The 13,299-nt window shown below is 53.4% G+C and overlaps 4 protein-coding genes across 4 annotated transcripts; 1 reads left to right on the top strand and 3 right to left on the bottom strand.

Moving 5' to 3' along the window:
- Positions 1–131: 131 nt before the first annotated feature.
- On the bottom strand, positions 132–1,737 carry BDW47DRAFT_130739 (forkhead box transcription factor; the record flags this gene model as incomplete). The annotated part of the gene is made up of 2 exons (XM_024817158.1): positions 132–782; positions 904–1,737. The coding sequence occupies 2 exons, from the start codon at positions 1,735–1,737 to the stop codon at positions 132–134; spliced, it is 1,485 nt and encodes a 494-aa protein (XP_024667127.1).
- A 1,269-nt stretch (positions 1,738–3,006) lies between these two features.
- Positions 3,007–5,562, bottom strand: BDW47DRAFT_114585 (splicing factor cactin). Its single transcript, XM_024814685.1, has 5 exons — positions 5,041–5,562; positions 4,504–4,971; positions 3,820–4,446; positions 3,738–3,770; positions 3,007–3,673 (listed from the first exon to the last, which is right to left on the bottom strand). Exons 1-5 carry the CDS (start codon positions 5,497–5,499, stop codon positions 3,656–3,658), a joined length of 1,605 nt encoding a protein of 534 aa, XP_024667126.1. The 5' UTR covers positions 5,500–5,562; the 3' UTR covers positions 3,007–3,655.
- A 217-nt stretch (positions 5,563–5,779) lies between these two features.
- Positions 5,780–7,494, top strand: BDW47DRAFT_130224 (uncharacterized protein; the record flags this gene model as incomplete). Its single annotated transcript, XM_024817072.1, has 2 exons — positions 5,780–6,682; positions 6,733–7,494. The coding sequence occupies 2 exons, from the start codon at positions 5,780–5,782 to the stop codon at positions 7,492–7,494; spliced, it is 1,665 nt and encodes a 554-aa protein (XP_024667125.1).
- A 561-nt stretch (positions 7,495–8,055) lies between these two features.
- Positions 8,056–12,821, bottom strand: BDW47DRAFT_114582 (WD repeat protein). The gene is made up of 2 exons (XM_024814684.1): positions 12,328–12,821; positions 8,056–11,943 (listed from the first exon to the last, which is right to left on the bottom strand). Exons 1-2 carry the CDS (start codon positions 12,561–12,563, stop codon positions 8,193–8,195), a joined length of 3,987 nt encoding a protein of 1,328 aa, XP_024667124.1. The 5' UTR covers positions 12,564–12,821; the 3' UTR covers positions 8,056–8,192.
- Positions 12,822–13,299: the final 478 nt, after the last annotated feature.

The raw sequence follows: 13,299 nt of genomic DNA, 5'->3' as shown, positions 1-13,299 counted from the left end.
ATAAAAAAAAAAAAAAAAAGGAAGAATGCATAGTAAGAGGAAAGAAGCCAAAAAGAAGGCTAATGATTTCGCTACAGTACGGTCATGCAAGTCAGTCGGCACCGCCCAATCAAAGTCGATACACCCCACAGTTATACCCCCAATGGGAGATCTGTCGAGCTTGGTTCCGAGCCTGTCAACATGCCATGATGCGCGTGGGAAAATCGATGGGGGAGGTTGCTGCCACACCACCCCATGTATCCTGGATCTAACGCTAGGCAATCGGCGCCGCTCGGCCCCGCCATGTCACAGAACACAGGGGCACATGGAGGGGTGTCAGCACACCCAACAACGCTTCCCAGGTCGAAATGATGCCCACCCGACGAGGCTGTTGAGCGGTTCATTGGTGCTGTCGGACAGGCAGCCACATGGTACGGTACCACCATGGGCATGGCGGACGGGAGGTGGTATTGACCATAGAGATCCTTCAGATCGTGGCCCCGTGGCGAGGAGGACGACGTTGATGACGATGCCAATCGCGGCCGGTATCGTTCGCGTCGTGATTCATCCTGGCTCAGTTGTCCGCGAAATTTGGCCGTGATCTTGGTTGCCTTGCCCCCCTTAGCTCCAGAACGCTGCCGCTGGGGAGCCGGTGGGTCTGACCCCAGGGCCTTCTTGTAATTCGCCTGTTTTCTGTATCGCGTCGTGGATTGAATGCCATTGGCAAATGCTTCCTCTGTCAGGCGCCAGTAATTCACAGCCTTCTTGCCGGGTGTTGGCTCCTCTCGGACGGCCTCAAACCCCTGTCGATTCGCGTGTCAGTGATTGGCTGTCGAGGATAATATGGACTCTCGGAGGGACAGGAAAAGGAGGGTTGAAAAACTCTCAAAAATAAGAAAAAAGAAGAAGAAGAATAAGACATACTGCGTTCATCGACAGATTATGACGAATACTATTCTGCCAACCTTTTGAAGTTCGATCTTTCCCCTTCGTAGTGTTCTTCTCGAACCAGCTGTAGATATCCTGGAGAGTCAATTTCCTCCCCGCCGCAGACCAGAGAGCCTGATAGATGAGCAGGGAGTATGGAGGATCGGCGCTCCCGTCTTCTTCCGTGTCGTCAGGGCTAGTCCGTGAATCATCATGTTCCACCAGTGGCTTGAGCGGGGAGAGATCCGGCCGGCCATACTGCGATGGAGGGTACCCTGAAGAGGACAAGAGAGGTGATGGTGGCACAGACGGGTAGGCCGTCGCCGCCATCCCAGACCGTTGTTGATGAGACCGGAACGATGCACCGTAAGAGTCACGGTCAACCCCCACCAGCCCCGTGGCATGAAGTTCCTGCCGCCACTCGGGAGACGGTTGCCGTCTAGCGTGTGATGATGGTGCGTGTGTCGGGTTGGGGTTCATGAGCGAGGATGACCAGTCAGAGTACTCGCTGTCGTGCACGTATTGACCGGACAATACGTCTGCCAGAGTGTCCTTCGGGGAATGAGATGGACTGAGAATGTATTCCGAGGTATTTGCCTCCATGGACCATGGATGCTGCTGACAGGACATCATTGCTTCAGGGCTACTAGAGCTGGACCTCGTCCAGTTATCGACGGTTGAGCAGGGGTTGTGGGAACGTGAAGTTTGGGGAAGAGCGCCATCCGCCAGGGAACAGGGTGTCTCTGTCTGTTTTGGAATAAACCGTTGAGGGTTGATCCGGCGAGCAGGGACTGACGTCGTGGGCAAACCATGGGGGACAAAGCGATCCATCTTGAGGAAATGATGTAGTAGGAGAGTGTTTGGGCAGGTGAGACAAGCCCTATATTCAACACCGTCTGAGGAATCAACGACTGAACTTGACGGGGTGGCGGCCAGGATGGAGGAATGAGAAATGGGAACAAGACAATTAATACTAGGTTATAATAGTTGGTATAAGAGCAGGAAGAAGGAGAAGGAAAAGCAGGAGCAGAAAAAGAGCATTAAAATAAAAAGACACAACCATGAACGAAGCAGAAACCTGGACGAACCCAAGCAGATAAAGTAAGAAGGTGTTTCTATTGAGGGGAATCAGCAGGGGAAAAAAGAATCAAATAAATAGAGAATAGTAATCAGAAAAAAGGAAGAAAAAGGAAACGAGATAATCCTTAGAAAGATAGAACAAAATAGAAGAAATCAACCCCCAATCCAGAAGAACAAAAGCACCTCCGAACGTGTGACCATTCAGAAGATGTTGAGCTGCATCACTAGGGAATTCAAAATCAAATAGGAAGAAATAGAGATTTACCAGAGGTAAAATTGCCAAAACCCTCAAATGATCAATGCTAACCATTATCAGACTCATAATAATAATAATAATAATAATCAATTACTAGAAAAGAAAAGGCAAGGCAAAAAAATGAAACGAGCTGTAAAGCAACAACCTTGCCAGCTCAGAGTCCTCCTTCTTTAGTCCTATTCTATTTGATTTGATTTAGATTTATTTTATTTATTTATTTAATTTTTTTACTAAATTGATATCCCATTTTTTTGGCCTGCAAACAGCCACCATCCTGCATTGCTAGACCCCAGCAAACAAAAGACGGTCTGGAAAAGATCGAGAAGAAAAGGGATCCCAAATCGGGAGACCAGATTTCCCTCCCCACTGGAAACGCTTCAGCCAACCATGTTGCCACTAGGGTGTGTACACTGGGGTGTACGCTGGGGGATGTTGTGGATGGTTGCGGTGCTTTGTTCTACTTGACCACATTCGTCCTTCCTACATTTCTGATGCAGCTGATCCATGACACGCCTTCCTCCGCCAATGGCTTCCCCAAGGCCCGGGAAGAGGCTGGATCTGGTGTTACCGAAGGGAGGAGGGGGCGCAACTGAATGGTGATGCCCACCGGGGGAGCCAGGAGTGAGTGAGTGAGCTTGGTGGATGGCGCCGGCCAGCTGCAGTGGACCGGCCGGGCAGGCGAAGAAACACTAGCCTTTCTGGAACTGAACATTCGGGCTGAACCTGGAGATCCTTATTGTTCTTTTGAATCTATCCTGCAGATACTGAAGCCTTCTCCCGCTTCCCCGACCAGCCGGAATGCTTCACCGGATTGTGCAAGTGCCGCTGTGGCACCAGAAAGCCGCTCGGTTCGTGACGTCTACCCCCTTTCCCTTTCCCGTTCCCGCCCCCCTGACCCTGTGAAGACAATGTGACGCCTGTGGCCGACTTGCCCTATCTTGATAGAGCACGTGACGTTTATCGTGTAGGTGATGACGAAGAGGTTGTTCTTAGGAGCAAGAATGACAGGGTTGAGGATCAAGGTGATATTTGATGGGAGTAGAATTAAACCTCGAGGGGGCTCTGCGCACGTGTCGGCCATGATCTGCGGGGCGTAAGTGCCGAAATAATTAATAAAAAGAAGCCGGGCCCCAGATCATGGCACTGAATGTCCGACAGTCTGATACATCTTAGCCTGTAATTGAATCGGGGTCCAATGTTGGTGAGGGTGGTTGCTATCTCCAGCCCAATCAGAGCTGCGGAGATGTATCTCGCTGTAGGTCCATACTGGGGTGGAGAAGGACAGGATTTAGCGGGGTAGGGTTAAGGACAGTGAAAATGGACAAAAAAAAATGCGACGATGGGCTACAGATGGGTCCAGCTCATGAAAAATAAGATGCTGAGTCGTTTGATTCCACATGGTATGTACCGCTTTTACTTCCGGTAATAGATCTGGTCACACATATTAGTTTTCGCTCTAGCCAAGGGAATCGTCCCAAGGTAAAAAATGACTTACCCGCTTAAATTGGAAGTGTAGTTGCAAAATCCCCTAGAACTGTTAGTATGATTCAGAAATGGGGATAGGCAGAGTCATATACCTTGTCAAAGGTACTCTTGAAGCCTCGCTCTCGTTTCGCACTATAGTCCCACTCTTTATCGACAATCCGGAATGCGATGTCCTCGTACGGGGGTCCAGCCATAAACCGGATGAGACAGGTATCCTCCTCACCAGCAGCCGCAAAAGACTGCCCGCGCTTTCGTCCATGTTCGCGCTCTATGCGATAGGTCGGGGCTTTGGTTTTATCGATGAGGTCGGGGTAGAAGATGTTGAATTTGTAGCCCTGGACGACCTTGGGAGGTGGGTGATCGTGATCGTAGTGAGTCTGGTTGTATTTATTCCACTCGTAGCCCATTTGGCACCGGTTGAAGTACCGGGGCTTGCGAGGCCGGTATTTGTTCGCCCACAGTGGCTGCGCGCCCGTGCTGACAGACTCCTCGCCGGTGAAGATCTCCTCGTTCTCACTGACGCCCTTGGCGAGTTCGCGCTCATACAGGGCCTTGGTGGCCTGTGAGAAATCCTCGTTGGGTATGGCGGAAAAGCGCGTGGGGGCCGTAGAAACCGAGATGCTGGATGTCTGGGCCACCGGCATGGCTGATGGTTTCTCCACCTGTCGCTGGCGCAGGGGAACGTAACCCATCTTTAAAACCTTTTGACGATCGCGGGCCTACGAATTCCATCAGTAACGAAAAACAAGAAATATGCCACTACGTAAGGGACTCACCACTTGACTGAGAAAAGCGTCTTCATCCACTATCTCCAATCCCTTATCCTCCGGCCGGATCTGAAGCAACGGGTCGGGATCCAAACCACGGAAGTCACGTTCGTCGGGCGCATTGGATGTCGATTCGATTGCCGGAGCTAAGGGAGCAAGCCTATCTCGAACAGATTCGGCTTCTTCACGCTGCTGATCGCGCAGCCCGCGCACACGCTCGTCGATGACCGCCTGGAATACCTTCTTCACTTTGGCGCGAGCCTTCCACACCGTGAGGCTGCGCAAGAGCTCCTCCCAGTAGTCTGTATCAATCGGCTCGTTCGAATCCAGCTTCTTGCGGACTTGTACCTCGAGGTTCTGCAGTTGTTCGTAGCTCTTGGGGCTCAGTAGCCTGTTGATGTCTGCGGCGACGGAGCTGAGGGCGCGGCCTTCGGGGGCAGTGGACTTTTGGCGATCGCGACAAATCACTTTCATAGTCTATCACAGGAGAGCGACGGTTAGCGTCACCACTCCGAAAGGTATGGGAGATAGAAAAAGTAGACCTACTCTCCAAAAATCCCGGTTCTGAGAATTCGTCTCCAGACCCAAAAACGTCTCAATATCCTTCTCCAAGTCCAGCAACTCGCTCTGCGAAAGACCCTCAAATACCCCATCCGGGTCTACCAGATCCAAATCTGAGTCCGCGATCTCATCGTCGTGGGGATCTCGGGTCGGATCGATAACGCGCAAGGTGACGGTAAGCCAGTCGATCGGCTTCGCCCTTCCCTCTTTAACCCGAATCTCCGCCTTCTTTTTCGCCTGCTTGAGAACAAAGACATCCTCCTGTGCTACCCATTGTCGGGCCTGTTCCGCTTCCTGGAGCTGATTCAACCGGACTTGGTCCTTGATGTTTCGGGAGCCATTGTAGTCGTCGTCTCGGCGGGCGAACTTGTGCGGTGGGCGCGACGACGGCGATCGAGAGCGACTTCGCTTCCAGTTGGATCGGTCCGGAAGTCTGGACGACATTATACGCGATAGGAAAGCGTGACAGAAACGTGACGAGTTATCTGAAGCCGTTGCGCTGCGGTTAATGGATGGCCGATCGCTGTATGATGAAAGATAGAAGTTCATTGGGGCCTCGACCCACCCGAAGGCGGCAAGTCAGGCGCTCGGCTTACCTACCCTGGTTGGGCGCGTGTAGGCCCCCGTCTGCCGCCTACTGTCAGGCTCCAGGCTGATATCAGTTCGTGTTGACGAACTCACCTTCAACCACCCATCTTGCTGTGAAATCCAGAGGATAGTAGATATGACGACAATATGGGAGAGACTTCGTCTCTCAAATGATGAGAAAATACCTCCTCTCCTCTACAAATTCATCTCGACCGCTTATACTTACGAGATCTACATTACCGATCTCACAAATGTATGGGCTGAACAGCTAAGCCGTCAGGCCATCTTACGGAGAGCCAGCGAGGAAAACACAACCATTGATCCCAGCGAAGACGCCGAGCAGTTTGGGGTTCTGCTACAGAAGATACGCGACGCACTCCACGGCGAGGCCGGAAGCAGCGCAACCCTCAATCATCAATCGAGAGGAGACTCCCTAGAGCTAATCACCTACACGGAACTACCTGCCCCACTTGAGCCTCTCAAATGGACATTGTGCTTATCGAAGGAGCCTCCGTCGGCCTCAACAAGCCAGCTTCTCCTTCCCTTGGTCATGGCCGAGGCTGACTGGGAATCGCGCCAGCGAGCCCTCATAGAACAGCTCTACAAAAAGGACTGGGTCCTTGGGAAGTTGTTCGACAAGATCGAAGCCATGGGGATTGACCTCGGTACGATATTCCCGGGTACGTCGGGCCTGCGGACAGGCCGCAAGGGTACCACGCTGTCGCAGGCTGCTAGGTATATCAAAGGCGTTGCGCCGTTTGACGAGCAAGTGTGGTTTGATGAAGTCAACAAGTCGTCACCTCATTTGGGCTTTGCTGCCAACATCGTGAAAGCATTTACAGGTGCCAGCAGTACGGGGTCATTTGAAGGTTTGGATCCGCCTCCGGACGCGTGGTGGGAACAGGTTGGCACACACGACAGCCCACTCGCAGTGCCTTCGACGCGCAAGGAGCACGATCAAGACGCTGAAACGAAGGACGTCCAAAAAGACGACGCCACCGAGACCAATGCTGGTACAGAAACCGAGGATGAATTCGAGGTAAGCCCGCCTCTTCATTTTCAAAGCCATGATATTGACCCACATCCCAGCGACAAGAGACGCCCCCTCGGCTCAAACGGTCAAGAGAGGCAGGTAGAAAACCATCTGACTCTACAGACGAAGAAGAAACCGACGAGGATACCAAAGAGCCCGCAAAGCCTCCACCCCAGCCAAAAAAGGCAGCCAAAGGCCTCGGAGTAATTGGGGGAAGAAAGCCACCCAAGCCAGCTTCACCAGAGCCATCAACACAGCCCCCAGCCACCACCAAAACCAACAAACCATCCCACCCCTCCTCCGACGCCACCCACTCAGACGACGAAACAGACTCTGCCTCTGATCTCGACGCACCCCCTACTCGTCGACAACCGCCAAAGCCGAAATCTCCAGAAACCAAGACACACCCCAAAACCGGACTGGGCGTCATCGGCGGCAGAAAGAAGGAAACGCAGAAGCCTTCTTCTCCAGCAGCTCAGAAATCACCATCTAAAACGACTGCCCAACACAGCAAGCTTGGCGTCATCGGCGGCAGGGCCTCCCGATCAGCAGAACCACGCTCTCCTTCAACGCATCACCACCATCACACGCCATCTCAATCGCCGTCACCACCACCACCATCACAAACGACAAAATCGAAACCAAAAACAAAACCATCCCTATCCCCAAAGAAAAACCAACCACAAGATCCTCCCAAAGCAGAACCAGAACCAGAACCAGAAACAGAGCAGGAAAAAGCGGACAGGAAGCGCGAGGAGCTGAAAAGGCAGCTGGAGATGAAGAGTAAAGCGCCTACTAAGAAAAAGAGGCGGTTTTAGCATCGTTCATATCTTCACATCTTCATCTACCTTCCTTCCTTCCTTCCTTCCTTCCTCTATAAACACCTCACTTCAGTTGTATTGATATGACGTGATCTCAATACTCTCGCAACATAGTGTGACTAGGTAAATATCAACCGAATGAGCAGGTTGGACTAGTTTGAAATTTTTTTTCTTTTTTTTTTCCATTATGAGAAAGAGCTTCGTGGTATCTGGATATCTGATTCTTCGTCTCTGTTCTCGTTTTTCTTCAATTTTTCTGCTCTAACACAATGAATAAACGAATAGTCTGTGTCTATATCTATCTAGCGACAATACCACTTACATATCAACTTGAACAAGCACTTACTTTTATTGGCGTTTGTTACTTACCTTTCCACTAGGTAACCTGTCTACTTGGCTAGCTTATGGAATGTGGATGGGAGATTGACTGGTCGGGGGATTCTAGGATCAATAAAGTATATCTGTTAAGAGTAGAGTATACAGACAGGTAAAGACGGAACATATTAACTCAAATTTCCATCACGGTATAGGTATAAAAATTCTCAACGGCCAAAGCCTAGTGCGCCATCTCATGCTAAACTAACTAAGTAAACCAAACATCGAATTGCCATGCAAACAATAATAAGTAAAAAGAAAAAAGAAAAAAATTGACATCTTCACACCCCCTCCCCTTTTACCCATACCCAGGAAAAGGGCTACCCACTCACAGTACTACTCCCCCCAATACTCGACCTCGACGGCGTGCCCCTCCGTCTCCCCTGCTCACTAGGCGTAACCAAGCGGACCTTCTTCGGCGACATCAGATTGGAAGTCGTGCTCGGCGCAGCACTATTCGCCGAAGAGCTGCCCCCCGACGCAGTAGCCTGAGCACCTAACATGCCGCGCACTTTCTCAACGGCCTTGCTCTCGCCCTTTGCCCACGGGTCGCGCTTGACGAAGCCGGTGCCGGATTTGCGGCCGACGGAGTCGCGGCGCTTGGACTCTTCTTGGAGGATGCGGCGGTTGTGTTCGCGGCGGGGGCCCGGGCCACAGTCGTGGGTGCAGCCTGGGGTGGCGCAGCCGCCTTCGCTGATGGTGGTGTCCTTCAGCCAGGTGTGGATGCAGGCCATGTGGCCGCCGTGGCCGCAGCCTTGGCACCAGGTCCAGAGGGTGGAGCCTTTGGGGCGGATCGAGTCGAAGCCTGCTAGGTGGTCCATTTCGGATGCGGGAATGGGCTCTGTTTTTAGGGATGTGTTGCTTGATGATGAGGTATTTGCGCTTGCGCTGTGGGGTGAAAATGCGGACGGCTCGGACTGTTCTAGTACCCACTCTGGGGGCGGGTCCAGGCTCATACAGATGGCGCAGGGTTCTTGCGGGGTCTGGCATCGGTGGCAGCGACGATTGTCGGGCCTGGGGTTCTCGTATGGACGCTTACACGTAAAGCAGTATACGTTCATATAGGTGTCTGTCTGCGCGTACTCGTACACGGCTGGGTATGACGGCACGCAGAGTAGGCGGAGCTCGGCGGCCTCGATGTACATCGACTGGCGCTGGAGATCCTCGTTGTACGCCTTGAATAGGAGTTCGCTCTCGTGGCTGGGGATGATCTCCTCGCAGTCTTGGAAGAGTTCCCGCAGTTTCTGAAGGAGATGGACGGCCGATTGAGTATCGACCCGGGTGCTGGTGTGATAGTATCGGATGGCTTGCTTCAGCAATGCTTCGGCACTCCATGGTTTGTTTCCCGATCCGTCAGGTTTGATGGGGATGGTCACCCCTAATAGGCTGTCGGGTATTGTCTGCGTAGCGAGGCTAGGACTTTCTTCCCAACTGGGGGTCTGCAAAGGACTCGATTCTTTCAACAGGGGTAGAGGGCTCGACGGCCGCTCAAGGTGCACGTGTTCCGCATCGGAGTGGCTGTCAACCGGGGATTGCCCATTGGTAGGCGCCTCTTCGCCTTGAACGGCGTCCCTGCCGTGAAGGGAGCCCCCCTGAGCCCGAAACGCAACCTCGCTAGGAGCCTGACGGTTCACTTCCTCGTCAGATGCCTCATCCTCGGCGACATCATGCAGCCTATTGGCGGAAGAAAACGAAGTGGCAAAGTTCCGGGACGGGTGCGAACTCCCCGTCGACGCGGAGAACATCGGGAAACTGTCCGATGACCCATGGCGACGGAATTCGGCGGCTTTCGGGGCATCGCCGTGGGATTCGAGCGAGAGTGCTTTTTTAGGGAGTGATTTGTAGCCACGGACGGCTACTTCATCCCCGTTGTTTTGGCCATACTCGTCGTCTGCACGGGTTGGGTAGGTGTCCAAGGCACGCCAGTCGGCTCGACCGGTGATCGCCCGCGGGGCCGATCTTTGCTCGTCCTCGAACGCCTGGGACATGGCCATGCGAGCGGGGCCAGGTGATAGACGATCTGGGGCAACGAACCCATGCTCCTGTGCACCGGTACCGAGTTCCGACATGGACGAGGACTCGTTCGATTCCATCGTGTCAAACCGGGAGCTGAGGAGCGACGGCGGAAGGGGTTGGATGTCAGTCGGATCATTCAGAGACGTCATGTGGGAGGCGGAGCTCTCGGAGGTGCCAATCGGGGAATCGGGCAAAGGCTGTGCAAGCGGCGTGGTCATGTTCGAGGCGCTTTCGGTGTCGGCAAGGGAGAGTTTGGGCGCTCCAATCTCCCGGGTCCCTTTGAAAAATCGACTCTTCATCTTCTCGAGCTTGCCATCTTCGGTGGTCCGTGTCTTCTCGCCTACCGGTTCTTCTTTGGAGAGTCTCTTCTTCGCCGCACGCGTCACCTTCTCGGGATTTTGGCGCTGTTCCTGGGCTCTCATTTGGAGTTCTTCCGCGACCGCCATTCGAATGACCTGCCACGTCTGAGCCAGTTTGACCAGGGTGACATCCTCAGCGCAACCTGCATTGTGATCGAGTGACTCGAGTAGAGATCGTGCCGGATCGGTGCCGGCGTTACCGGTGTCCGTGAAGAGCGAAGCGTAGTTCCGGGCCAAATACCGGAACGTTCCCCGATCCATGGTGGCGCCCAGGGTGCTTCCCACTGCGCCCAACTGCCGGGGACCCGGCGGCTTCACCTTCGCCAGGGTCTTCTCCAAAGACAGGATCGGGAAAAACTCCGCGACACCCGGTGGAGTGTTGTCCAAGGATTTGGATGGCCTGGCACCGGTAGACTTGCTGTGCCGGTGGCCGACCATGGTAAACGAAGGTTCGTCGAGCGAGTCGTCGGCGGGGCTCTGGCTGAAGACCTCGCCGCTGCTGTTCTCCTCCTCCGCCTGACCCACAAATTCGGTCGCACTGAGACCCAGGGCCCGTCGGGCCGGGCGTTTCTGGACGAAGGCCAGGACCTCACCGCTCGGACTCCAGGCCACTGAGCAGGTCGGTCGCTGATTGATGATGTGCGGGGCATATCGAACATCCGTCTGCGTGAAGGACCCCGATTCACCGGCGGTCCACAGCAGGTCTTTCGAGTGCCACAGAAGATCGGCCGCATGTGACTCGTAGCGATCGAATTCTCGAAAGGGGATGTACGGTCGTCGCAGATCCCACAGGTGGATGCGGGGATCCTCCTTGTCATACGAGGTCACAACTTGGGACGACTGCCAGTCGCCGTTCCCCTCGGGCTCCCGGTCCCAGGACGGGGGTCGCCATCGCACGTTGAGGACCGCCTGGGGGGTTCGAAACTGAAAGGTCGGCTTCTGCCTCCGCTCGGCGGACGATGAAAAGTCCCAAACCTTGACCTGCCGATCGGCGCCGCCGCTGATGATGTGCTTTCCGTCCGGATGCCAATCCACGGAGAAGCACGGGCGATCGTGGGCAGTAATCCGCAGCAGTGGGGCACTGTTCTTGCGCGAATCCCACAGCTGGATGGCGCCGCTGTCTGTCGCCGTGGCAAACGCGAACCCTTCGCTGGGGGACCACCGGATGTCGCGGATGGCGTCACTGTTCCCCATGTAGTGCTCTTTGCTCCCGCAGACGGGAACCCCGCGCTCGGTGGAGGGCATGCGCAGGTCCCACAAGCGGGTGGACGAGTCCTGGCTACCGGACAGCAGCCACTGCGGGTGATGCGGATTGAACGCGAGTCGGTGAACCTGGCGGCTATGGCCTTGGAACCGACAGAATTCTAGGCCCGGTCGATGCAGATCATAGAGGACAATGCGCCCATTGGCAACGGCCGTGGCGATGATCTGGTCATAGTGGCCATGTGACCACTTGACATCGCGTACCATCAGCTGGTCCTTGTGCCGCGCGGAGAGCGCGCTCCCACCATGGGTGGAAGCATAACTGATGATCGTGTTGCGCAGGTTAAACTCTTCGGACAGATGGTCGGGAGAGACCCGAATGGTCTTGAGGATTTCTTTGCCCCCGATGACTGCATGTGTCCGTTGAGGGGAGATGTCCACCGCGGCTATGGGGATCCCCGTCTTATGCGTAACGGTTTGGGACGCTCCCGGCCTGATCGGAACGTTAGAGATGCACGCTTGTTTTGTTTTTAGTTTGTTTGTTTATCTTGTCATCCTTTTCGATGCTTAAGCGACGAAGAATTGCAGATCATCATTGACATGCATGTCTAGGGTCGAACCAATTGAATTTCATTTCATCATGGGTTGAAATAGACAAGTCAAGTGAAAAAATGAACAAGAGAAGGAAGCCCACCGGGCACCGTCTCCCTCTATCTCCCTCTTTCCCAAAACAATCATCCCATCGGAACAAGCGGGGTAATTCGATAGAGGGATCCGAGCTGAGCTGACAGGCGGAGGGGGAAGAATAAAAAAAAAAGGGGGGAAAGGAGGGAGGGGGGGGGAGGGGGAGAAGAAGAGGGGGAGGGGGTAACTATACAAGGACTTGGGCCTAGTAAACCGGGGAGCAACCGCCAAGTCTGCACGACTTCCGGGGAGAGTCTGCGGGCTTGGGGGTCTGGACCCGGAAAAGAACGGTTGGGCGAATCTAGCCAGAGCATTGGCCGCGCGATTTGAATAGCGATGACCCTGGTGGAGGGGAGCTGGTGGAGGGGGGGGAGGAGGAGCCGGTGATGATGACGAGCTACCTCGGGGCAGTCGCGACAAATCGGACATGATTTCATCCAACGGGGGGAAGACCTCCACCTAGCCCGATTGAACCCGAGGGTCCATGATTTGAGAACCCAAATCAATCAATCAATCGAAAGATAAACACGTGTGGAAGTACGGCATAGAGAAGATCCAAGTGGAGGATTGTTTGGGAGGGAAGAGTGGAGGTTGTGATGAAGGGGAAGAAAGTCTGGGCGGAGCGAAGCCGGAGTTGAGTTGGAGTTGATGAGGGGACCGTTAGTTGCATAATTAGTCAGGTCCTCCAGTATGTACACTACTGTACTGGAAACATGAGTTCTAACTCTATACCTAGTATATAGTATGTAGTATATCGTACATACTCGATTATCATAATGATAAAAACCAAATAGAAAATATCATGCATTCCATGGTCTCATCATTTTCACGATGGGTATTACTGGTTGATTATCGATGGAGAGATGGATACACCCCGAACTTCGTAGTCCACATCAGCCAAGAAGTATCAGTATCAATCACGGACTCATCCAACCCAACCCAGATCTCGAAACGGCAAACCAACCCATCCACCACTCCAGAAGGGTTCGTTGATTCATTTTTGGACGTGTCCAGCTGATGGATCGAAAGTTGATAGATCGATCTCCAACGGGGGTTCTGTTATGGCCTCAGGTGATCGTTCGATTTTTCTTTCATGGTTTTTTTTTTTTTTTTTTTTTTAGAACTTTAAGTAATTCTTAATTTAGAATCTTAATTAATTATAAGA

The sequence above is a fragment of the Aspergillus candidus genome, assembly GCF_002847045.1.
Source record: "Aspergillus candidus strain CBS 102.13 unplaced genomic scaffold BDW47scaffold_116, whole genome shotgun sequence".
Lineage (NCBI taxonomy): Eukaryota > Fungi > Ascomycota > Eurotiomycetes > Eurotiales > Aspergillaceae > Aspergillus > Aspergillus candidus.
The sequence above is the reverse complement of the archived record's forward strand: the minus strand, read 5'-3'. Positions and strand labels throughout refer to the sequence as shown.